Consider the following 18,734-nt stretch of genomic DNA (forward strand, 5'->3'; position numbering starts at 1 on the left):
TTGAATGTAAGAAAGGGAATCCCCAGGTGCCATGTGTGAAGAGGTATCTGAAAACCGAAGTGGTTAATGGGAACTAAAGAACTATAAGTTCATGGAATATCTGAACTAGATGCACATCTAAGCGACTGTGGTTGTAATACCTGAGTGGAGTGGCCTGTTGAGACTGCAGGCCTCTTAAGGAATTTCTTTATCTCTAAAGATAAAGAAAGTAACCTGGAAGTGATCCTGTTAATAAAATCTTTAAAAAAACAGACAAAAAAATTACTCTGGCTTGGAGTTGTAGAATCAGAGTAGTCACTAAGGGTTATGAGTAAATTAAAAGTCCTAACAGAAATCAGAATCCTGTCTGTGTTTTATAAGTGTGAGGGTGGGGGGTTTAAATTTGAGCTGTCTTAAATTTGCCACAAGTATAAAAACCAAGTGAAGAAATTAACTTTCAAAACTGGTCCAGAACTGGTGAAACCTGTAGGGACTACAAGAAAGGCCAACCAGCAACCTTCATTTAAAGCCTTAAATGAAGGGCTTCCCTGGTGGCACAGTGGTTAAGAATCCGCCTGCCAACGCAGGGGACACGGGTTCGATCCCTGGTGCGGGAAGATCCCACATGCCGCGGAGCAACTAAGCCCATGCGCCACAACTACTGAGCCTGTGCTCTAGAGCTCATGAGCCACAGCTACTGAGCCCACGTGCCACAACTACTGAAGCCCGCACGCCTAGAGCCTGTGCTCCACAACAAGAGAAGCCACTGCAATGAGAAGGCCACACACCACAACGAAGAGTAACCCCCACTCACCACAACCAGAGAACAGCCCGCGTGCAGTGAAGACCCAACGCAGCCAAAAATAAAATAAAATAAATAAATTTATTAAAAAAAATAAATAAGTAAAGTCTTAAATGAAGACTTTCTGCTGTCCAGAGCACTTGATACTCTGGCTAGAGGAGAGTCATGTTCACACCTCACAAAGCAGGAAAGGAAAAAAGGCAGAGCAAGAATGTGTCAGCAGCTAGAAGAAATGGCATTCATACCCTAGGAACCACGCAAAGAGAGTGATCTGAATGAGATCTTGAATATATTTAAATCCTTCAAATATTGAAAAGAAGGGTGTGGCAAGAACAAGATATTATGAAAAAGAAACAGGATATCTAAAATTGAACATGTAATCATTGAAGTAAAAATCTCTACGGATGAGTAAAACATCAGCTTTAAACGTACCTAGATGAGAGAATTGGAAGCCAGATATATAATATAACGCAAGCCATAGAGGAGACAATAAATATTAATTCCCTTCCTTTCCTTCCTCATCGACTCCCTTCATCTACCATTTTTATTGTTGGCACATAATGAGATGAGAAGAATGAACTCCATTTTTACTTTAATTTGACCCTGCCCATGTGAGTGAGAAATAGACTATAGACTATTTAATCTCTTTAATAATTGAGGCAAGGAAGAAAGATGTTTTAAAATATTGAGCTTATTAATCATTATAGGAAATAATTGCTATGACCTAGGAGCAGGTACATAAGACGGTTGTTTCTGTGGTAACTTATAATCCATGTATTTGATCTGAGGACAGAGAAAGAACACAAGGAGTCTAATGCTTTCCAGTGAGATTTGAGACTAAATTAATGTCTCAAAAATTGCTAGTTCAGTTAAAAGGTATAATTTGACTTAAAAATGTGTGGTGCAGACATTGATTTTACTTTTTGTTTAAATTTCTGTTACATAAGTAATAAATCAGTAGCAACAGGTAAATATGTTTATTCTTAGGTTTAGAATTTATCTTCAAGTAAATAAGGCTTTTATTACTGTTTCTCATAGTTTGTGAATCAGAGATTTCCCAAGAAGCTGATGACATGGCAATGGAAAAAGAGAAGTATGTTGATGAACTGAGAAAAGCACTGGTGTCAGGAGCAGGACCAACTGACACATACAAGTTTAATTTTTCGAAAGAGTCTTGTCACTTCTCCTTTGAGAAAAACTTGAAAGATGTTTCAGTAAGTAAAACTTTCCATAATGTTATAATTGGTAAAATGTTAGAGAATACTTATTGAGAAATTATTTAAGTAACTAGCATATTATTCCCAGAATAGCTTAGAAACAAAAGTTTAAAAAGTACTTGGTTTCCAAGTTGGAAAAATGCTTCAAAGTTATAGTCATTAAATGCTTTATGTTAATGAATTGTGAAAAAAACTATTGGAAAATATATTTCATTTTTAATGCTTTAAGACTAAGTATTATTGAGATAATTACACGAATGGGCAGTATGAAAAGTGGCGTCAGAAGTTTTAGACCATGAGACAAGGCTTACTGAAATGAGTTTGGGGAAATACTGATTTTTGAGAAAGAAAATAATATATTTTTCTTTGAATATTTAATAATTATAACCTATTTTCTTCTTTATTAGCATGTATTTGCAATTACAAAATTATATAGATAAGTGTAGTAAGACATTTGATTAGAAATTAAGGTATTTTATTTATATTATCAAACTTAGAAGTATTAAAATAGAAAGAAATAACTTTCAACCCAAGCTTTCTTAAATTTAGAGACAGTTATTGAACAGTTTGTGCCGGAACTAAATTGAGTTTAAAAAATTCTTTTAAAAAAAATCTTTAATTCAGAATGATTAAAGGGATTTCACCAATTAGAGAAACATTTGAAGCAACAGATGGAATCATTAATTTGAAATATATATTATCCTGTATAGAATAATACAGAGCCTGGCTTCAGTAATTGTTTCTGAAAAATTTAGAATTATTCTGAATTGTTTAGAAGATACATACTTATAGTACTTAGCTGCCAATTTATGTAAGTTTCAATAAGCTGAGGTTCTTAAGATGATAATTTAAATTAGGGTAAGGTTTGAACTGACTACTGAAATTTTGTTATTTATCGCAAAATACTCTTTCCTGTGGCTCAAGTACAATCAAATGATGTTATATACTATGGAACAGCTGACTGTTTCTTCTAATATTTTGAAGCAGATCATTGTCGAATTGGTTATAATACCATTTCCCACTCAACAAGCATATGTATGTAATGACTAACATTATTTCATGCCTCCAGTTTCTGGTTTTCATATGTGTTGTGTTACACTGGTGCATAACAAATTAAGAGTGTGAGAGTACTTTTGGGTACCTGAAAGGCTTTTGGTATCTTTGACATGGTGAAAAGGAGGGTTTGGATGGAGTACTTGACATGCTTAGCGATACATCGGATCTTGCTGCCTTTGTGAAGAAAGTCCTCATGACTTCAGTTGTTTACAGTTGGCTTGGCATGTATCAGACTCAAAAACCGTGACAATAATCCTGAAAGATAGCTTGCTTACTACCCTGATATTAATCAACTTTATCAGAGCCAAAGGCTTGAACCACTAGCTTTTCAACAGGTTTTCTCAAAAAAATAGAAACAGATTAAGAGATTCCTAGTAAGGCAGATGAGTGTTGGTTCCCTAACAAATATGCCCTAAAGCACTACAATGCAGTTTAGATTCCTGCCTCACTATTTATTCATTTATTAATTTGCGTATGAGAAAAAGAAAGGCTACTTTCAGAATGGTTTGTTGAGGAGGAGTTCATGACTTGGCTTACTTGAGAGATATTTTTGGATGTTTGAATGAGATAAAACTTTCAGTATGAGGTGCTACAGTCAGCCTTACGGATGCAGATGAAAATCACAAGTTTATTTGGCCAAATTTCCGTGGGAATCTTCTAGTGCTGTAGGATGTGCTTCTGCAAATTGAATTTCAGAGTGACAGTATCTTTTAAAGTCATCTGCTGGCAAAAATATGCAGACAATTGGAAACATGGCAGAATACTTTTTAAGGCTAATTTTGCTTTGGATGACCTAAAACTTTAAAAGGAGTTTGTAATCCATTCCTTGATGACACAGATGTCTGATTGTTGCCAAAAATGACCTCCTACGCTTAGAAGAAAAGAATGAACATAGATTCACCTCAAAAGGTTATAGTGAATTCTGTTCTGTTGTTGACATAAGGTTACTCTCCCATGACAAAGAATATTCCATGAGTTCTAAGTACATTAGCTACCAGTTTCATACCTCTTAGAGTCAGGGTTTTTGGGCATTTGTTGTCATCAATTCAAAAAGTTTTATGTGTCTAATTCTGTGTTGAAGATCACTGCATAATTTGAACATTTTGAGTATTCAAGTCATATGACTTATTTGAAATTTACATTTCTATCAAATTTTCTCCTTTTTTCCCTATTTTTAAAAAGGAAATAACTACTAATTTTTATATTCAAGAAGACCTGTTTTTTTTGAAATATTACCTTGTGTTTTAATTGTCCATTTCCAAAGCAATGAAATATTTAATATGTATAATGTGTATGTTGATGTTTATATACATTCTTTTTGAGGGATGGATCCATAATTTTCATGAGATTGCTTTTGAGCTCATAATACTCAAAATTTCATTTTTGCTCTCATTGGCTTTTCCTTACAGATAACATAGACTTCTAATTTTAGCTTAATTCTCATTGGGATAAATGTTGAATGGCCAGTTGGACGCTAACTCTTTTTCTCCGTACAGTACAAACCTCTGGGACCCTTCCTGCTCCATCACCAGGACACTTCAGTTGGCAGTAGATTGTTCTGGATGACAGCATACTCTAGTACAAGCATTTAGAACTCATTATCTCTTCACTATAAGTACTGTTGCCTACTCAAGAGATTATCATGTACTTTGTGTCACTCTTGTCGCTCTGCCTTTTACAGTTCATATGGATTTTGCAGTATATACTTTGTCATGCAAATAATACATCTTAATTAAAAATGTCTTCCTGGGCTTCCCTGGTGGCGCAGTGATTGAGAGTCCGCCTGCCGATGCAGGGGACACGGGTTCGTGCCCCGGTCCGGGAAGATCCCACATGCCGCGGAGCTGCTGGGCCCGTGAGCCATGGCCACTGAGCCTGCGCGTCCGGAGCCTGTGCTCAGCAACGGGAGAGGCCACAACAGTGAGAGGCCCGCGTACCGCAAAAAAAAAAAAAAAAAAAAAGTCTTCCTCTTCTTCTCTCATAATTTGCTCTGTTCCTTCAGAAAACATTTTCATTCATAAGCCATGTAAAAAAGACCTAATTTTTTTTTATAAGAGTAACCCTGGGGGGAGACAAAATACCTGTATGCAGAAAACTATAAGACACTGATGAAAGAAATTAAAGATGATACAAACAGATGGAGAGATATACCATGTTCTTGGATTGGAAGAATCAATATTGTGAAAATGACTATGCTATCCAAAGCAATCTACAGATTCAATGCAATCCCCATCAAATTACCAATGGCATTTTTACAGAACTAGAACAAAAAATCTTCAAATTTGTATGGAGACAAAAAAGACCCCGAATAGCCAAACAGTCTTGAGGGAAAAACATGGAGCTGGAGGAATCAGACTCCCTGACTTCAGACTATACTACAAAGCTACAGTAATCAAGACAATATGGTACTGGTACAAAAACAGAAACATAGATCAATGGAACAAGATAGAAAGCCCAGAGATAAATCCATGCACCTATGGTCAACTAATCTATGACAAAGGAGGCAAAGATATACAATGGAGAAAAGACAGTCTCTTCAATAAGTGGTGCTGGGAAAACTGGACAGCTGCATGTAAAAGCATGAAATTAGAACACTCCCTAACACCATACACAAAAATAAACTCAAAATGGATTCGAGACCTAAATGTTAAGACCAGACACTATAAAACTCTTAGAGGAAAAGATAGAAAGAACACTCTTTGACATAAATGACAGCAAGATCTTTTTTGACCCACCTCCTAGAGTAATGGAAATAAAAACAAAAATAAACAAATGGGACCTTATGAAACTTAAAAGCTTTTGCACAGCAAAGGAAACCATAAACAAGATGAAAAGGCAACCCTCAGAATGGGAGAAAATATTTGCAAACAAATCAATGGACAAGGGATTAATCTCCAAAATATATAAACAGCTCATGCAGCTCAATATTAAAGAAACAAACAACCCAATCCGAAAATGGGCAGAAGACCTAAATAGACATTTCTCAAAAGAAGACATACAGATGGCCAAGAAGCACGTGAAAAACTGCTCAACATCACTAATTATTAGAGAAATGCATATCAAAACTACAATGAGGGGCTTCCCTGGTGGCGCGGTGGTTGAGAGTCCGCCTGCCGATGCAGGGGACATGGGTTCGTGCCGCGGTCTGGGAGGATCCCACATGCCGCGGAGCAGCTAGGCCTGTGAGCCATGGCCGCTGAACCTGCGCGTCCGGAGCCTGTGCTCCGCAACGGGAGAGGCCACAACAGTGAGAGGCCTGCGTACCGCAAAAACAAACAAACAAACAAAACTACAATGAGGTATCACCTCACACCAGTTAGAATGGGCATGATCAGAAATCTACAGACAACAAATGCTGGAGAGGGTGTGGAGAAAAGGGAACCCTCTTGCACTGTTGGTGGGAATGTAAATTGATACAGCCACTATGGAGAACAGTATGGAGGTTCCTTAAAAAACTAAAAATAGAATTACCATCTGACCCAGCAATCCCACTACTGGGCATATACCCAGAGAAAACCATAATTCAAAAAGACACATGCACCCCAATGTTCATTGCAGCACTATTTACAATAGCCAGGTCATGGAAGCAACCTAAATGCCCATCGACAGATGAATGGATAAAGAAGATGTGGTACATATATACAATGGAATATTACTCAGCCATAAAAAAGAATGAAATTGAGTCATTTGTTGAGACGTGGATGGATCTAGAGACTGTCATACAGAGTGAAGAAAGTCAGAGAGAGAAAAACGAATATCGTATATTAACACATGTATGTGGAACCTAGAAAAATGGTACAGATGAACTGGTTTGCAGGGCAGAATTTGAGACACAGATGTAGAGAACAAACGTATGGACACCAAGGGGGGTAAGCCACGGGTCGGGTGGTGGTGGTGGTGTGCTGAATTGGGTGATTGGGATTGACATGTATACAGTGATGTGTATAAAATTGATGATTAATAAGAACCTGCTGTATAAAAAAATAAATAAAATAAAATTCAAAAATTAAAAAAAAAAGAGAGTAACCATGGGTTCATAGTTTAGCTTGCTCATACATCTGTTTTCTCATCTATAAAGTTTTGAAGTGATTTCTTGATTCATTCCAGGTCATCTAACATACTGCAGTTTTATGTTTCTAAAAATAGTCCTAATGAAGGAAAGCCATGAGGTTTGAAAGAAAATTAAACATGATAAGCACACATACACACCCTCCCCCACACACTAGAAGCATACATGAAAATTGGCTTTAGGTTTCTGTTAGAATTAAAATAAAGTCTTTTTGCATTTTCTTTCCCTTCCTCTCTCCTGCCCCACCAGCAGATATTGGCTTCGGATACAGTTAGCCTGAAAATTTGATGACTTAAAAAGCATGGAAGTTTGCTTTTCTCTGATGTAATGATCCGAATAGGCAGGCCTGGGTTAATACAATGGTTTTATGATGCAGGGGCCCAGGGAGTTTTTATCTCATTGTTACTGTTATGCTCACCTTTCAGGCAACAAGACTGAGTTAAAGAGAAAATAAAGCACACATGCATTTTCTTTGACTGTCACTGTAAAATTGCAAGCATTACTTTTGCTTGCATCCCATTGTCCAGAACTGTCACATGGGTTCACCTAGCTGCAAGGGAATCTGTGAAGTGTGATCTTCAGCTGTGTCCTATGCCCAGAAATTTTCATTACTGTGTAAAAAGGGGAAGGTGGATATTGAGGAACAAGGAGCAATCTCTGCATGTTACATTTTAGGAGAGATTGAAGTGTCATTCAGTCATTTAGAAGGATTCACTTTTATTGTTACAAGGGTCTTTCTCTAGAATTTTCATTGTAAATAATTGTTTCAGTTGTTTAAAAAATGTTCCAACATATAGTAAGGTATAGGTTAGTTTGTATCTTACTATATGTCATAACTTTTTTTAAGTGGAAGTTAAAAAAGTTCAAACAACCTCTCTATATTTATTTAACTTACATTTCTCAGATATATAAAAATGAAGTAAAATAAGTTAGCTCAAACATTCAAAGTTGTTTTTAAAAACAGCAGTCTAAAATCCTATATTATTGCCATGTGTCCCTGTGGTTTGGGGGACTTTGAAATCAAATGGGTATTTCCAGATGAAATATCAGAATTGGAGCATTTGTTATGGTACTCTGCCAAAGAGTTTGTCAAAAATAGTAATGATTTTCAGGTTTGTGGGAGTATGGGTTGCAAATGTGTTGCTTGAATGCCTCAAAAAGAAATTGCAGTATTCTTTATTTCTATGATAAAAATATTTGTATACGTCTGCCATTTTTGTATTAAACGCTTTATAATTCCTGACCTTTTGGAATGTGGGAACTAAATCAGTAATGTAAGTGGTGCAGAAGTCCTGCTCAAAGTATATGTTTTGTAGTTAAGCCATGGAAAAGACTTCAGAATTATTACTTTAAAAAATTAATTTTTAGTTATACAGTTTTGTATTTGAGAACTCATTTTCCTTTTCTTTTTTCATATTGCTCTGCTTTGATTTAAAGTGTTTTCTTCTTTTATAAGAAACACCTCAGTCATTATATTTTAATTTTTTCAGTTATTCCAGGATTTTTCAGAAAATAAACAACTTAGAGCAAAAACAGAAGTAGGAAGTAGCATGTAAAAACTATGCTCTAAGAGAACTTTTGAGTATTAATATTTGCTTATTATTTTCCAGTTAATCTCCTTTTCAGTTAACATGTACTCTCACTTCATCATGTGGTGTTGGCATCGTCACTCTCTGTATGTGAGGAAACAGTTGCTAAAAGCATAAGCAAGTTCCTAAGGAAAGCACAGGTAGTAAGTCAGGTAGGGTAGAATCCAGGTCTCTGTCAAAATCAAGTAAAATTTTTCTTGTTGTTTAGGTGTAGTGTACATACAATAGAATGTACCTATGTAAAATTCAGTTTTCATTACTCTAGACAGTTCCTTTGTGCCTCTTTGAGGTCAATCCCCAATTAGCCCCTTTCTTCCTCACTCTGCTTACTCTCCAGGTTCCAGGCACCCACTAAACTTTTAAATTTATTTGGACTTATACTGAGGCTCCAAATATGGTCTCTCTTGTTCAGTGGTCTTTGACCACTTGAAAGAAATGTTTATTCTGCTGTTGTTTGGTGGATTGTTCTATAAATGTCAGATCAAGTTGGTTGAGCTTGTTGTTTAAGTTTTCTATATTTTTGCTTATTTTCTATCTACTTGTTGCACCAATGACAGAGAATGTATTCAAATCTGTAACTGTAATTATGGATTGGTTTATTCTCCTTGAAGCGTAATCAGGTCTTGCTTCATGTATTTTTGAATCTTTGTTATAAAGTGCAAAACATTAAGGTTTGTCTTGTCCTCGTGATGATTTGATCCCTTTATCATTATGAAATGACCCTCTAACACTTAAAATTCTTTGATCTAAAATCCACTTCCAGCTTTCTTTTGATAGGAGTTAGCATGACATATCTTTTTCCATCCTTCTGCTTTTGACTATTTTTATCTTTATTTAAATTGGGTTTGTTTTAAGAAATATATAGTTGGATTTTGCTTTTTTAATCCAATCTGGCAATCTGTGTCTTTTAATTGGGGTGTTTAGGGCATTTACAGTTTATGTAATTATTGATGATGGTTTTAAAATCTGCTGTCTCTTTCTGTTTCACCTTATTTCCTTGTTTCTCTTATTGTGTCTTTTTTTGGCCTACTTTAGTATTTTTTTATGATACTATTTAATCTTTTTGGTTGGCTTATAACTCATTTTTACGCTATTTTAATGCTTGCTTTAGAGTTTATAGCATGTATCTTTACCTTATCACAGTCTACCTTGAAGTGATATACTGCTTTACAGATAGTTTAAAACTCTTATAGCAATATACATTATATATACACACACACATTATGCATCCATTTTTCCTCTCTTAGCCTTTATGTTATTTTGGTCATACATTTTACTTCTGTTGATATGTATGTTATAAACTCCACAATATATTGTAATACTTTTTGTTTTTAACAGCCAATTAACTTTTAAAATCTATTTTGAAATAATTTTAGACTCACAAAAAGTTTCAAAAATAAGACATAGAGTTCAGGATACCCTGCACCTGGGTTCCCCAATGATAACAATATATAACCATAGTACATTATTAAGAGCAGGAAATTGACATTGGCACAATATTATAAACTACAAACCTTATACAGATTTTGCTACTTTTTACAAGTAATCTGTTTTTTTGTTGTTATGCTTTTTTGTTTCATTTTTGTGTGTTTATAGTTATATGAATTTTATTACATGTATGGATTCATATAACCACTACCACAGTCAGGGTGCAGAACTGTTCTATTATCACAAAGAAACCTCTTTGTTCCTTTGTGCTACCCCTTTATAGTTGTACCGGCTCTCCAAGGTAACCCTCAGCAACCACTTATCTGTTCTTCATCACTGCGCTTTTGTTATTTCAAGAATATTACATTAATGAAATCATATAGTATGTAGCCTTTTGAGATTAGCTTCCCCCACCCACTGAGCATAATAATGCCCTTGAGAGACATTCAAGTTGTTGCAAATATCATAATTTATTTTTATTTATTTCTGAGTAGTCCATTGTATGACTGTATCAGTTTGTTCATCCATTAATGACTTAAGAACATTTGTGTCATTTCCACTTTTTGGCTATTACAAAGCTGCTTTAAACATTCATGCATAGGTTTCTGTGTGAATATAAGTCCTCATTTCTCTAGTGCAGAGATTGGCAAACTATATCCTGTAAATCGGCTGCCCATTTTGGTAAAGTTTTACTGGGACATAAGTGTGCCCATTTGTTTGTGTATTGTCTGTGGCTGCTTTTGTGTTATAATGGCAAAGTTGAATAGCTGCAACAGGACATTGTGGTGTGCAATGACTGAAATATTTACTTTTGGTCCTCTTAGAGTTTGCTGGTCTCTGCTTTAAGATAAATATCTAAGATTGGGAATACTGGCTTGTATGACAAGTATGTGTTTACCTTTATAAAGAAACTGCTAAACTGTTTTCCAAAGTGGGTGTACCATTTTATATTCCTACCTGAAATGTATGAAAGATCCACACTCTTTCCAGCACTTAGTGTTGTCCGTATTTTTTATTTTAGCCATTCTAATAGGCATGGTATGTATGGTATCTTATTGTGGCTTTAATTTCTATTTCCCTAATGGCTGGGGATGTTGGTTTCATGTGCTTATTTGACATCTGTATAACCATCTTGGTGAAGAGTCTTTTCAAATTTTACCCATGTTTTTAGTTGCATTGTTTGTATTTATTTATCAGATATGTGATTTGCAAATATCTTCTAGTCTATCACTGGTATGTTCACTTTTTTTTTTTTTTTAGAGAAATTGCAGAAGAAACCAGAAGTTTCTAGGAGGTTGAAATGAGTTTTTTTTGGTTTTTTTTTCCTTTTAAAATTTATTTATTTATTTATTTTTGGCTGCATTGGGTCTTCGTTACTGTGCGTGGGCCTCTCACTGAGGTAGCTTCTCCTGTTGCAGAGCACGGCCCTAGGGCGCGAAGGCTTCAGTAGTTGTGGCTCATGGGCTCTAGAGCGCAGGCTCAGTAGTTGTGGCGCACAGGCCCAGTTGCTCCACGGCATGTAGGATCTTCCCGGACCAGAACTCGAACCCATGTCCCCTGCATTGACAGGCGGATTCTCAACCGCTGCACCACCAGGGAAGCCTGGTATGTTCATTTTATTAATAGGGTCTTTTGTAGAGCAGAAGTTTTTATTTTTGATGAATGGTCCAATTTCTGGATTTTTAAAATTTTTATGGATTATTCTTTGGTGTCATGTGTAAGGACTCTTTACCTATCCCTAGGTCATGAAGATTTTCCATGATTTTCTTTAAAAAAGTTTTATAGTTTCATGTTTTACATTTAGATCTATCATCTGTTTTGAGTTACTTTTGTTTAGGTTAAGGTTCATTTTCTTGGATATGAATGTCCAGTTGAACTAAGACCATTAGTTGAAAAGACTCTCCTTTCTCCATTGAATTGCTTTTGCCCCTTTATTAAAACTCATTGGCTGTACTTGTGTGGGTCTATTTCTGGACTCTGTATTCTGTTTCATGAATCTATGTATATATCCCTCCACCAGTACCACACTGGCATAATTACTGTAGCTACATTATAAGCCTTAAAATTAGGTTGTGTAATTCCTCTAACTTTATTCTTTTTTTCAATGTTGTTTTAGATAATTTAGTTTCTTTGCCTTTCTGAATACATTTTAAAAGCAGCTTTACTCTATTTACAAAAAAACCACAATTGAGTCTTCTTGTCCATAAACACAGTATTTTTTAGGTTTTCTTTGATATCTTTCCTCAGTATTTTGTAGTGTTTATTAGCACACAGATCCTGTACGTGTTTTGTTAGATTTATTTCTAGTTATTTCAGTCTTTCTGGAATTATTATAAGTGGTTTTGTTTTTTTAAATTTGAGTTTCCAATAGTTCCATTACTCATATATAAATATAGTTTATTTTTCTGTGTTGACCTTATAATCCCCAACCTTGCTAAATTTCCTTATTTGTTCCGGAGTGTTTTGTTGTTGTTGTTTTATTGTGTGTGTGTAGTTTTGTTGGTATCTTTTACTTATATAATAATGTCTGCCAGTGGGTATAGTTTTATTTCCTTTTTTCCCCCCAATCTTTATGCCTTTTATTTCCTCTCTTTGCCTTATTTCACTGGCTAGGATATGAAACTACTATGTGGAATTTTAGTGGTGAGAACAGAAATCCTTGCCTTATGCCCCATTTTAGGGGGAAAGCATTCAGGCTTTCACCATTAAGCATGCTGTTAGCTGTAGTTTTATTTTTCAAATGCTCTTTATCAGACTATGGAAATTTCTTTCTATTCTTAGTTTGCTGATGGTTTTATTATGGATAGATATTGAATTGTCTTAAATGCTTTTTTCTGTATCAAGTCGTGGTCATATGAGTTTCCTTTTTTAGACTGTTAATATGGTGGATTACAAAGATTGAGCTTTTGCCTTGCATTCCTGGAATATACTTGATCATGGTGTATGTCTGTGGTACTGGAGAGAAGAGTGCCACCTGATTAGTGCAGGGTGAGAATGGCTGGATGTTAAGTCCCTGCCCACCATTTCCATGGCCACAGCCCCAAGTAGAGAGAGGAAGGGACTTCACCTTCTGAGTTCAGGGTGAGGGTGGTAGACGAGGCTCCACCTACAGCCTCCTGTCTTTAGTACAGGATTGGGATCAGGATGGGGATAGGCATGTTTCTTCTGGGTTCTTAGCCTGAACTGAGAGGGGAAGGGTTTTAGGCAAAAGGCTTCTGTCTTTCCTGGCTACCCTCTTCTACTTACCACGGCCAGACAGAAGTAGTTTTTCTTTTTGTTTATTTGTACCCACTGGTGTTTTCATGTTGCAGGCTTCTTTAATATCCAGGTTGGATATATGAAAGTCAACAAAACAAAACCAACCAGGGAACTTTCTGCCAAGTCTTTCCTCAAGTTCCAAGGTTCCTAGTAAATCTGCTTTCTTTTCTCTACCTTAAAGAATCTTTTAATAGTTGCTTTAAGTCTTTCAGGATTTTTGCTTGTAATTAGTGAGAGTAATAGAATGTAATGAGCTATCTCCATCTTGTCCAGAATCAGAATTCTGAGTTGTCTTTTAAAGTGATTTAAATATTTTGAAAATCTTTTATATTTACCCACAAATTTACCTCTTCTGGAGCAATTCATTTTTCTGTGTAGATCCAGTTTTCCATGTAATATTATTTATGTTCTGTCAGAAGGACTTTGTTTAATGTTTCTTTTCATGCAGGTCTGCTTGTGATGGATTCTTTCAGGTTTTGTGAATCTGCAAAAGTCTGTATTTCACCCTTCTTTTTAAAAGATATTTTCACTGAGTAGAAAATTCTAAGTTGACAGCTTTTTCTTTCAGTACTTTAAAAATGTTGCTCTATTGTCTTCTGGCTAGTCAGTTGTCATTGTTCGTATCTAAGCAATGTGCCTTCTTTCTCCAGCTTCTTTTAAAATTTTTCTCTTTACCACTGTCTTTGAACAATTTGATTATGATATGCCTTAGTGTAGTTTTTTATCTTTATTGAGCCTCTTTGATCTGTTAGTTTATATTTTTAGTCAGTTTTGGCAAAATTTGGTCATTATCCAAATAGTTTTTCTGTTTCCCTTCCTTCCTGTTTGGAGACTCCAATTATATATATCAATACATGTATATTATGTTGCTTGAATTTGTCCTGTAGCTCCTTGATCCTCTTTTCTTTCTTCCTTTCTTTTTTTTCTCCCCATTTTTATTTTTGAATAGTTTCTATTGCTCTGTCTTCATATTCACTGTTTCTTTTGCTATGTGTAATATGCTGTTAATTTCATTCACTGTATCTTTTATCTCAGAAATTGTGATTTTCATCAAAGTTTGATTCACATCTATTTAATGTCTTTTCTAACTCTTCTTACCATGTACAATCTTTCTTTTACATTCTTGAATATATGGAATAAAATTATAGTCACTTTCAATGACCTTGTCCATTAATTTGGTAACCTGTATTATTTTGGCATAGGTATTGATAGATTTTTCTGCCCTATCATATTTTCTGTGTTATATTTTCTCTTTTTGTTGCATGCTGCTAATCTTTGATTGGATGCCAAATATTGTAAATCTTACTTGGTGCTGCATATTTTTATATTTCTATAAACTTTTGTTTTGTTCTGGGACACAGTTTAAGTTACTTTGGAACAGTGTAATCCTTAGGGTCTTGCCTTTTAAAGCTCTGTTAAAGAGGACCAGAACATTTATTTTAGGTCCAATTTTATACCCTATTGAGGTAAAATACTTCCAACTCCCTTATCTGATTCCCATTCTTTCTACACAGGGTAATAAAATGAAGAATTTTGCGATTATGTGTAGCATGTTAGCTTTGTCTGTCAATTACAGTACCTTGAGTTAGATCACATGTAGTGATAATGTCTCTTAGATTTGTTACTTATTTTGCCCCTACAGAAACTTTTAAAATTTGAGATGGTATTTCCCTCCTGAGTAGGATGGCATGGTCTTCTAGGTATCATTGCTTCATGCCATGCACTTAAGACACTAAGGTTAGGAAGAAGATTATCAAGGCACCCGAGTTGTGATAATCTTCATTATTTAGTTACTTTTTTTGAATTTGGATTTTCTTTTAATTCTCATGATGCTCCAGCTTTAACTAAGTCATTAAGTTATCATCATTTAAAATTTGAGTCTACTAAGGATAAAGTACTTAAGGTGATTCTAGGCCTTTGACATTCTCACTTTAGAATTTTAAATTTGCAAAATATTTTTAGATCACCTACATTCTTTTTTTTAACATCTTTATTGGAGTATAATTGCTTTATAATCACCTACATTCTCAATACTGTTTTAAATTATTGCATAGAAAAAATTAAAATTAGTTATACTTTGACAACTTGATTTTCTGAAGCTATAAAGACCTACAGTCTTCTTTATCAATTTAATCAAATTACGTTCAGTTGTTTGTTTTCTTAGATAGGCATTGCTTTTTTATTTCTAGAAGAAAACTGTTTATTATGAAATTCAGTCAAGAATCAGATTTTCATTGACTGTTACTATCCTGAAATTGTAGGTAAATAACCAATTGAGAAGATTAATAGAATCTAAAATATTTGAGGAACATCTAAAATCAGATGGTGATGATGATGATGAAGGCGGTACATACTTTTGTATTAGCAGGAAAAATTGTGGAACATAATTGCTAATTAAGTTGATATTAAAACTAGGTATTTTAAAAATGAATGCAGAACAGAAATCTTTAATGTTGATAAAAAATCATAACTAATGTAATAATTAGACCACCTAGGATATTTCAGTGGTTAAGTTTGGAAGAGATGCAGTATAGTATAGCTGTATGTACCTCTTCAAAAAATATTGAATTTAGGAAGTTTATAGAGAGAGAAATACTGTTCAAATGACATTGAAACTATTATACATTTTTTAAAGGCTATACTTTTATACTTTAAAAATTCACTACTAAAACAGTTTATAGCCTACTGCACCTGTGTAACCCATTCTGGACATGCTACTGTCCCATTGCCTGATGACTTGATTTGGATCTCAGGTGTCAGACTGTGGGCAGCTTATTCAGTTGTTTGTCCTCAGTTTTTCTCTTATAGTTCAGAAATAATACTAATACCTGACTTAGTGATTGTAAGGATTTAATGAATTAGTGTATAGGTGTGTGTGTGTGTATACTTTTTCTAGGACAGTTCTTGCTTATAATAGGCACTTTATAAATATTCGTTGTTATTAATTATTTACTTGGGTGTCTCTTCCATTATACGGTAAAATCCTTGAGGGCAGTGACCATGTCTTAGCTGAGTTTGAAATTCCAGCAAATCTGGGTGTCTTGGGAGTGACCTTTTTGTTGAGAGGAAATGTGGCATAATGGAAAGAACTTGAGATCTTGTCTTGAGTCTTGTATCTATTTCTAATTATATGGGTTTCAGCAAGTCATTTGTCTTTATTTAAAAAAAAAATGATGAAAAAACTGAGTTCAAATAGGCTAATAATGAGAACACCCAGAGTTTATGGCTGTGGGCAGTAAGACTGATGCGTGTGTGCAGATCTTTGTTAACTGTGAATTGTATGGTTTGTGACCTGTCCCAAGAGGCCATCAGGTTGATGCCTTGTATTCAGAAGGGTCTCCAGCATATACTTCTGATATTATCTATAAATGGGTTTATACATTGTCTTAGCAGACATTCTTTATGCCAGTTTAAAATTTTATCCCATTTCAAGCTATATCATTTGAAGCACACTATAAATAAAATCAATTTAAATATGATTATATAATTTTTGTAATCTTGATTTCACTTTTAATGTGTCTGGAGATTAAAAAATTGGGAGTGACTTAGAACTCCCTTGACCTCAGAGAAGCCTTGTTAAACACATGTTATTGTTATACTGTATGCTCTATCAGATGTAAGTTTACTGGTGGATCCAGAGCTTCATTTTCTCTGTTGAATTTTCTGGTATAGTAGCATAACATACATTGATTAAAATTGGCCACATAGTAAATAATTTTATTCAAAACTGGAAGCATGCAAAAAAATAATTGTTTAAAAAGGTATACCATTATAACAATTAAAGATTAATTGCTTTATTTGTGCAACTTCTGGAGAGGATGTGATATTTCTGGCTACAAATGATCCAAAACCAGTCCAATAGTGGAGATATGCCCATGTGACTAGAACCATAATGGTGGATTATAATGATGTTTTTCCTGATTTGTTATGGTTCTTGATCAGTTTATATCTTTTGACAGCTATCTTTTTTAATACTTTAATTTTAGACTTATAGAGAAAGTGGAAAAATACTAAGGAGAATTCCTGTATATCCTTTATCCTATATTCCCTAATATTCACATTTTATGTACTCATGGTACAATTATTAACAATCAGGACATTAACATTGACACAGTAATCTACAGATCTTATTTGAATTTTCCCATTTTTACCACTCTTAGTCTGCCGTGGCTTCTGTAACAAAATACCATAGACTGGTGGCTTACATAGCAGGAATTTATTTCTTACAGTTCTGTAGGATGGGAAGTCCAAGATCAAGGAACCATCCGATTCAGTTCTTGGGAAGAACCTGCCTCCTGGCTTGCAGTCGGCTGCCTTCTTGCTGTATTCTTATGTGGTGGACAGAGAGCTAGCTCTAATCTCTTCCTCTTCTTTTTTTTTTTTTTTCGAATTTTATTTTATTTTATTTTTTTATACAGCAGGTTCTTATTAGTTATCTATTTTATACATATTAGAGTATACATGTCTTCCTCTTCTTATAAAGTTACTAATCCTATCAGGGGGGCCCTGCCCTTGTGAATTCATCTAAACCAAATTACCTCCCAAACACCCCACCTCCAAATACCATCACATTAGAAGGGGTTAGGGCCTCAATGTATGAATTTTGGGGAGAAACGAACATTTCAGTTCATTATGCTCACTAAAGTTTTTTTCCTGGTCCAGAATACAAGTGTCTCACATTGCATTTGATGGTCTCCATTATCTTTTAGTCTGTGAAAGTTCTTCAGTCTTGGTTTTCCTACCTTTGAAGAACACTGGCTGGTTATTTTGTCTTATGTTTTCTCATGGTTAGGTTGAATTTATGGATTTTTACAAGAATATCAAAGAAATGATGCTCTATCCTTCTCAGTGAAACATATTATGAGGTACATGTTATCTATCTGCATTATTACTAGTGATATTAACTTTGAATACTTGATTAAGGGAGTGTCTGCCAGGTTTCTTTCCACTGTAAACTTGCTATTTTTTCCTTTTGTTGTTAATAAGTATCTTGTGTTTAAATAATTTTGAGAGTATACAAATACCCTATTTTTCATCATAATTTTTCCCACTAGTTTTAACATGCATTGATGATTTTTGTCTCCAACAGTTATTAGTCTGATATATCTAATTATGATTTTCTAGTTTCATCATTCCCTTACTTCATTAATTGGAATTCTTCATTAATTGGAATTCTACTGTAAGGAAAAGCTGTTTCTTCTCTTCCATTTATTTATTCAATTATTTATTTATATGAGTGTGTACTCTTATCAGTACATTTATTTTATTCTATGGGTTAAATTGCTCTCATTATTTATTTTATTGCTCAAATTGTCCTCGATTTTGCCATTAGGAAC

At 34.7% G+C, this 18,734-nt stretch overlaps 1 protein-coding gene across 4 annotated transcripts in view; it reads left to right on the top strand.

Annotated features, from left to right (window-relative positions):
• The window catches only part of XRCC4 (X-ray repair cross complementing 4), a gene marked incomplete at its 3' end in the record, with an annotated part of 262,025 nt that overhangs the window by 32,191 nt on the left and 211,100 nt on the right, over positions 1-18,734 (top strand). For all 4 annotated transcript variants that reach the window (XM_079916017.1, XM_079916016.1, XM_079916019.1 and 1 more), the window contains exon 3: positions 1,820-1,995. In XM_079916017.1, the coding sequence (XP_079772143.1) occupies positions 1,820-1,995 (176 nt within the window). The remainder of the gene's footprint in view (positions 1-1,819; positions 1,996-18,734) is intronic.

This window comes from Stenella coeruleoalba (assembly GCF_951394435.1).
Source record: "Stenella coeruleoalba genome assembly, chromosome: 3".
NCBI lineage: Eukaryota > Metazoa > Chordata > Mammalia > Artiodactyla > Delphinidae > Stenella > Stenella coeruleoalba.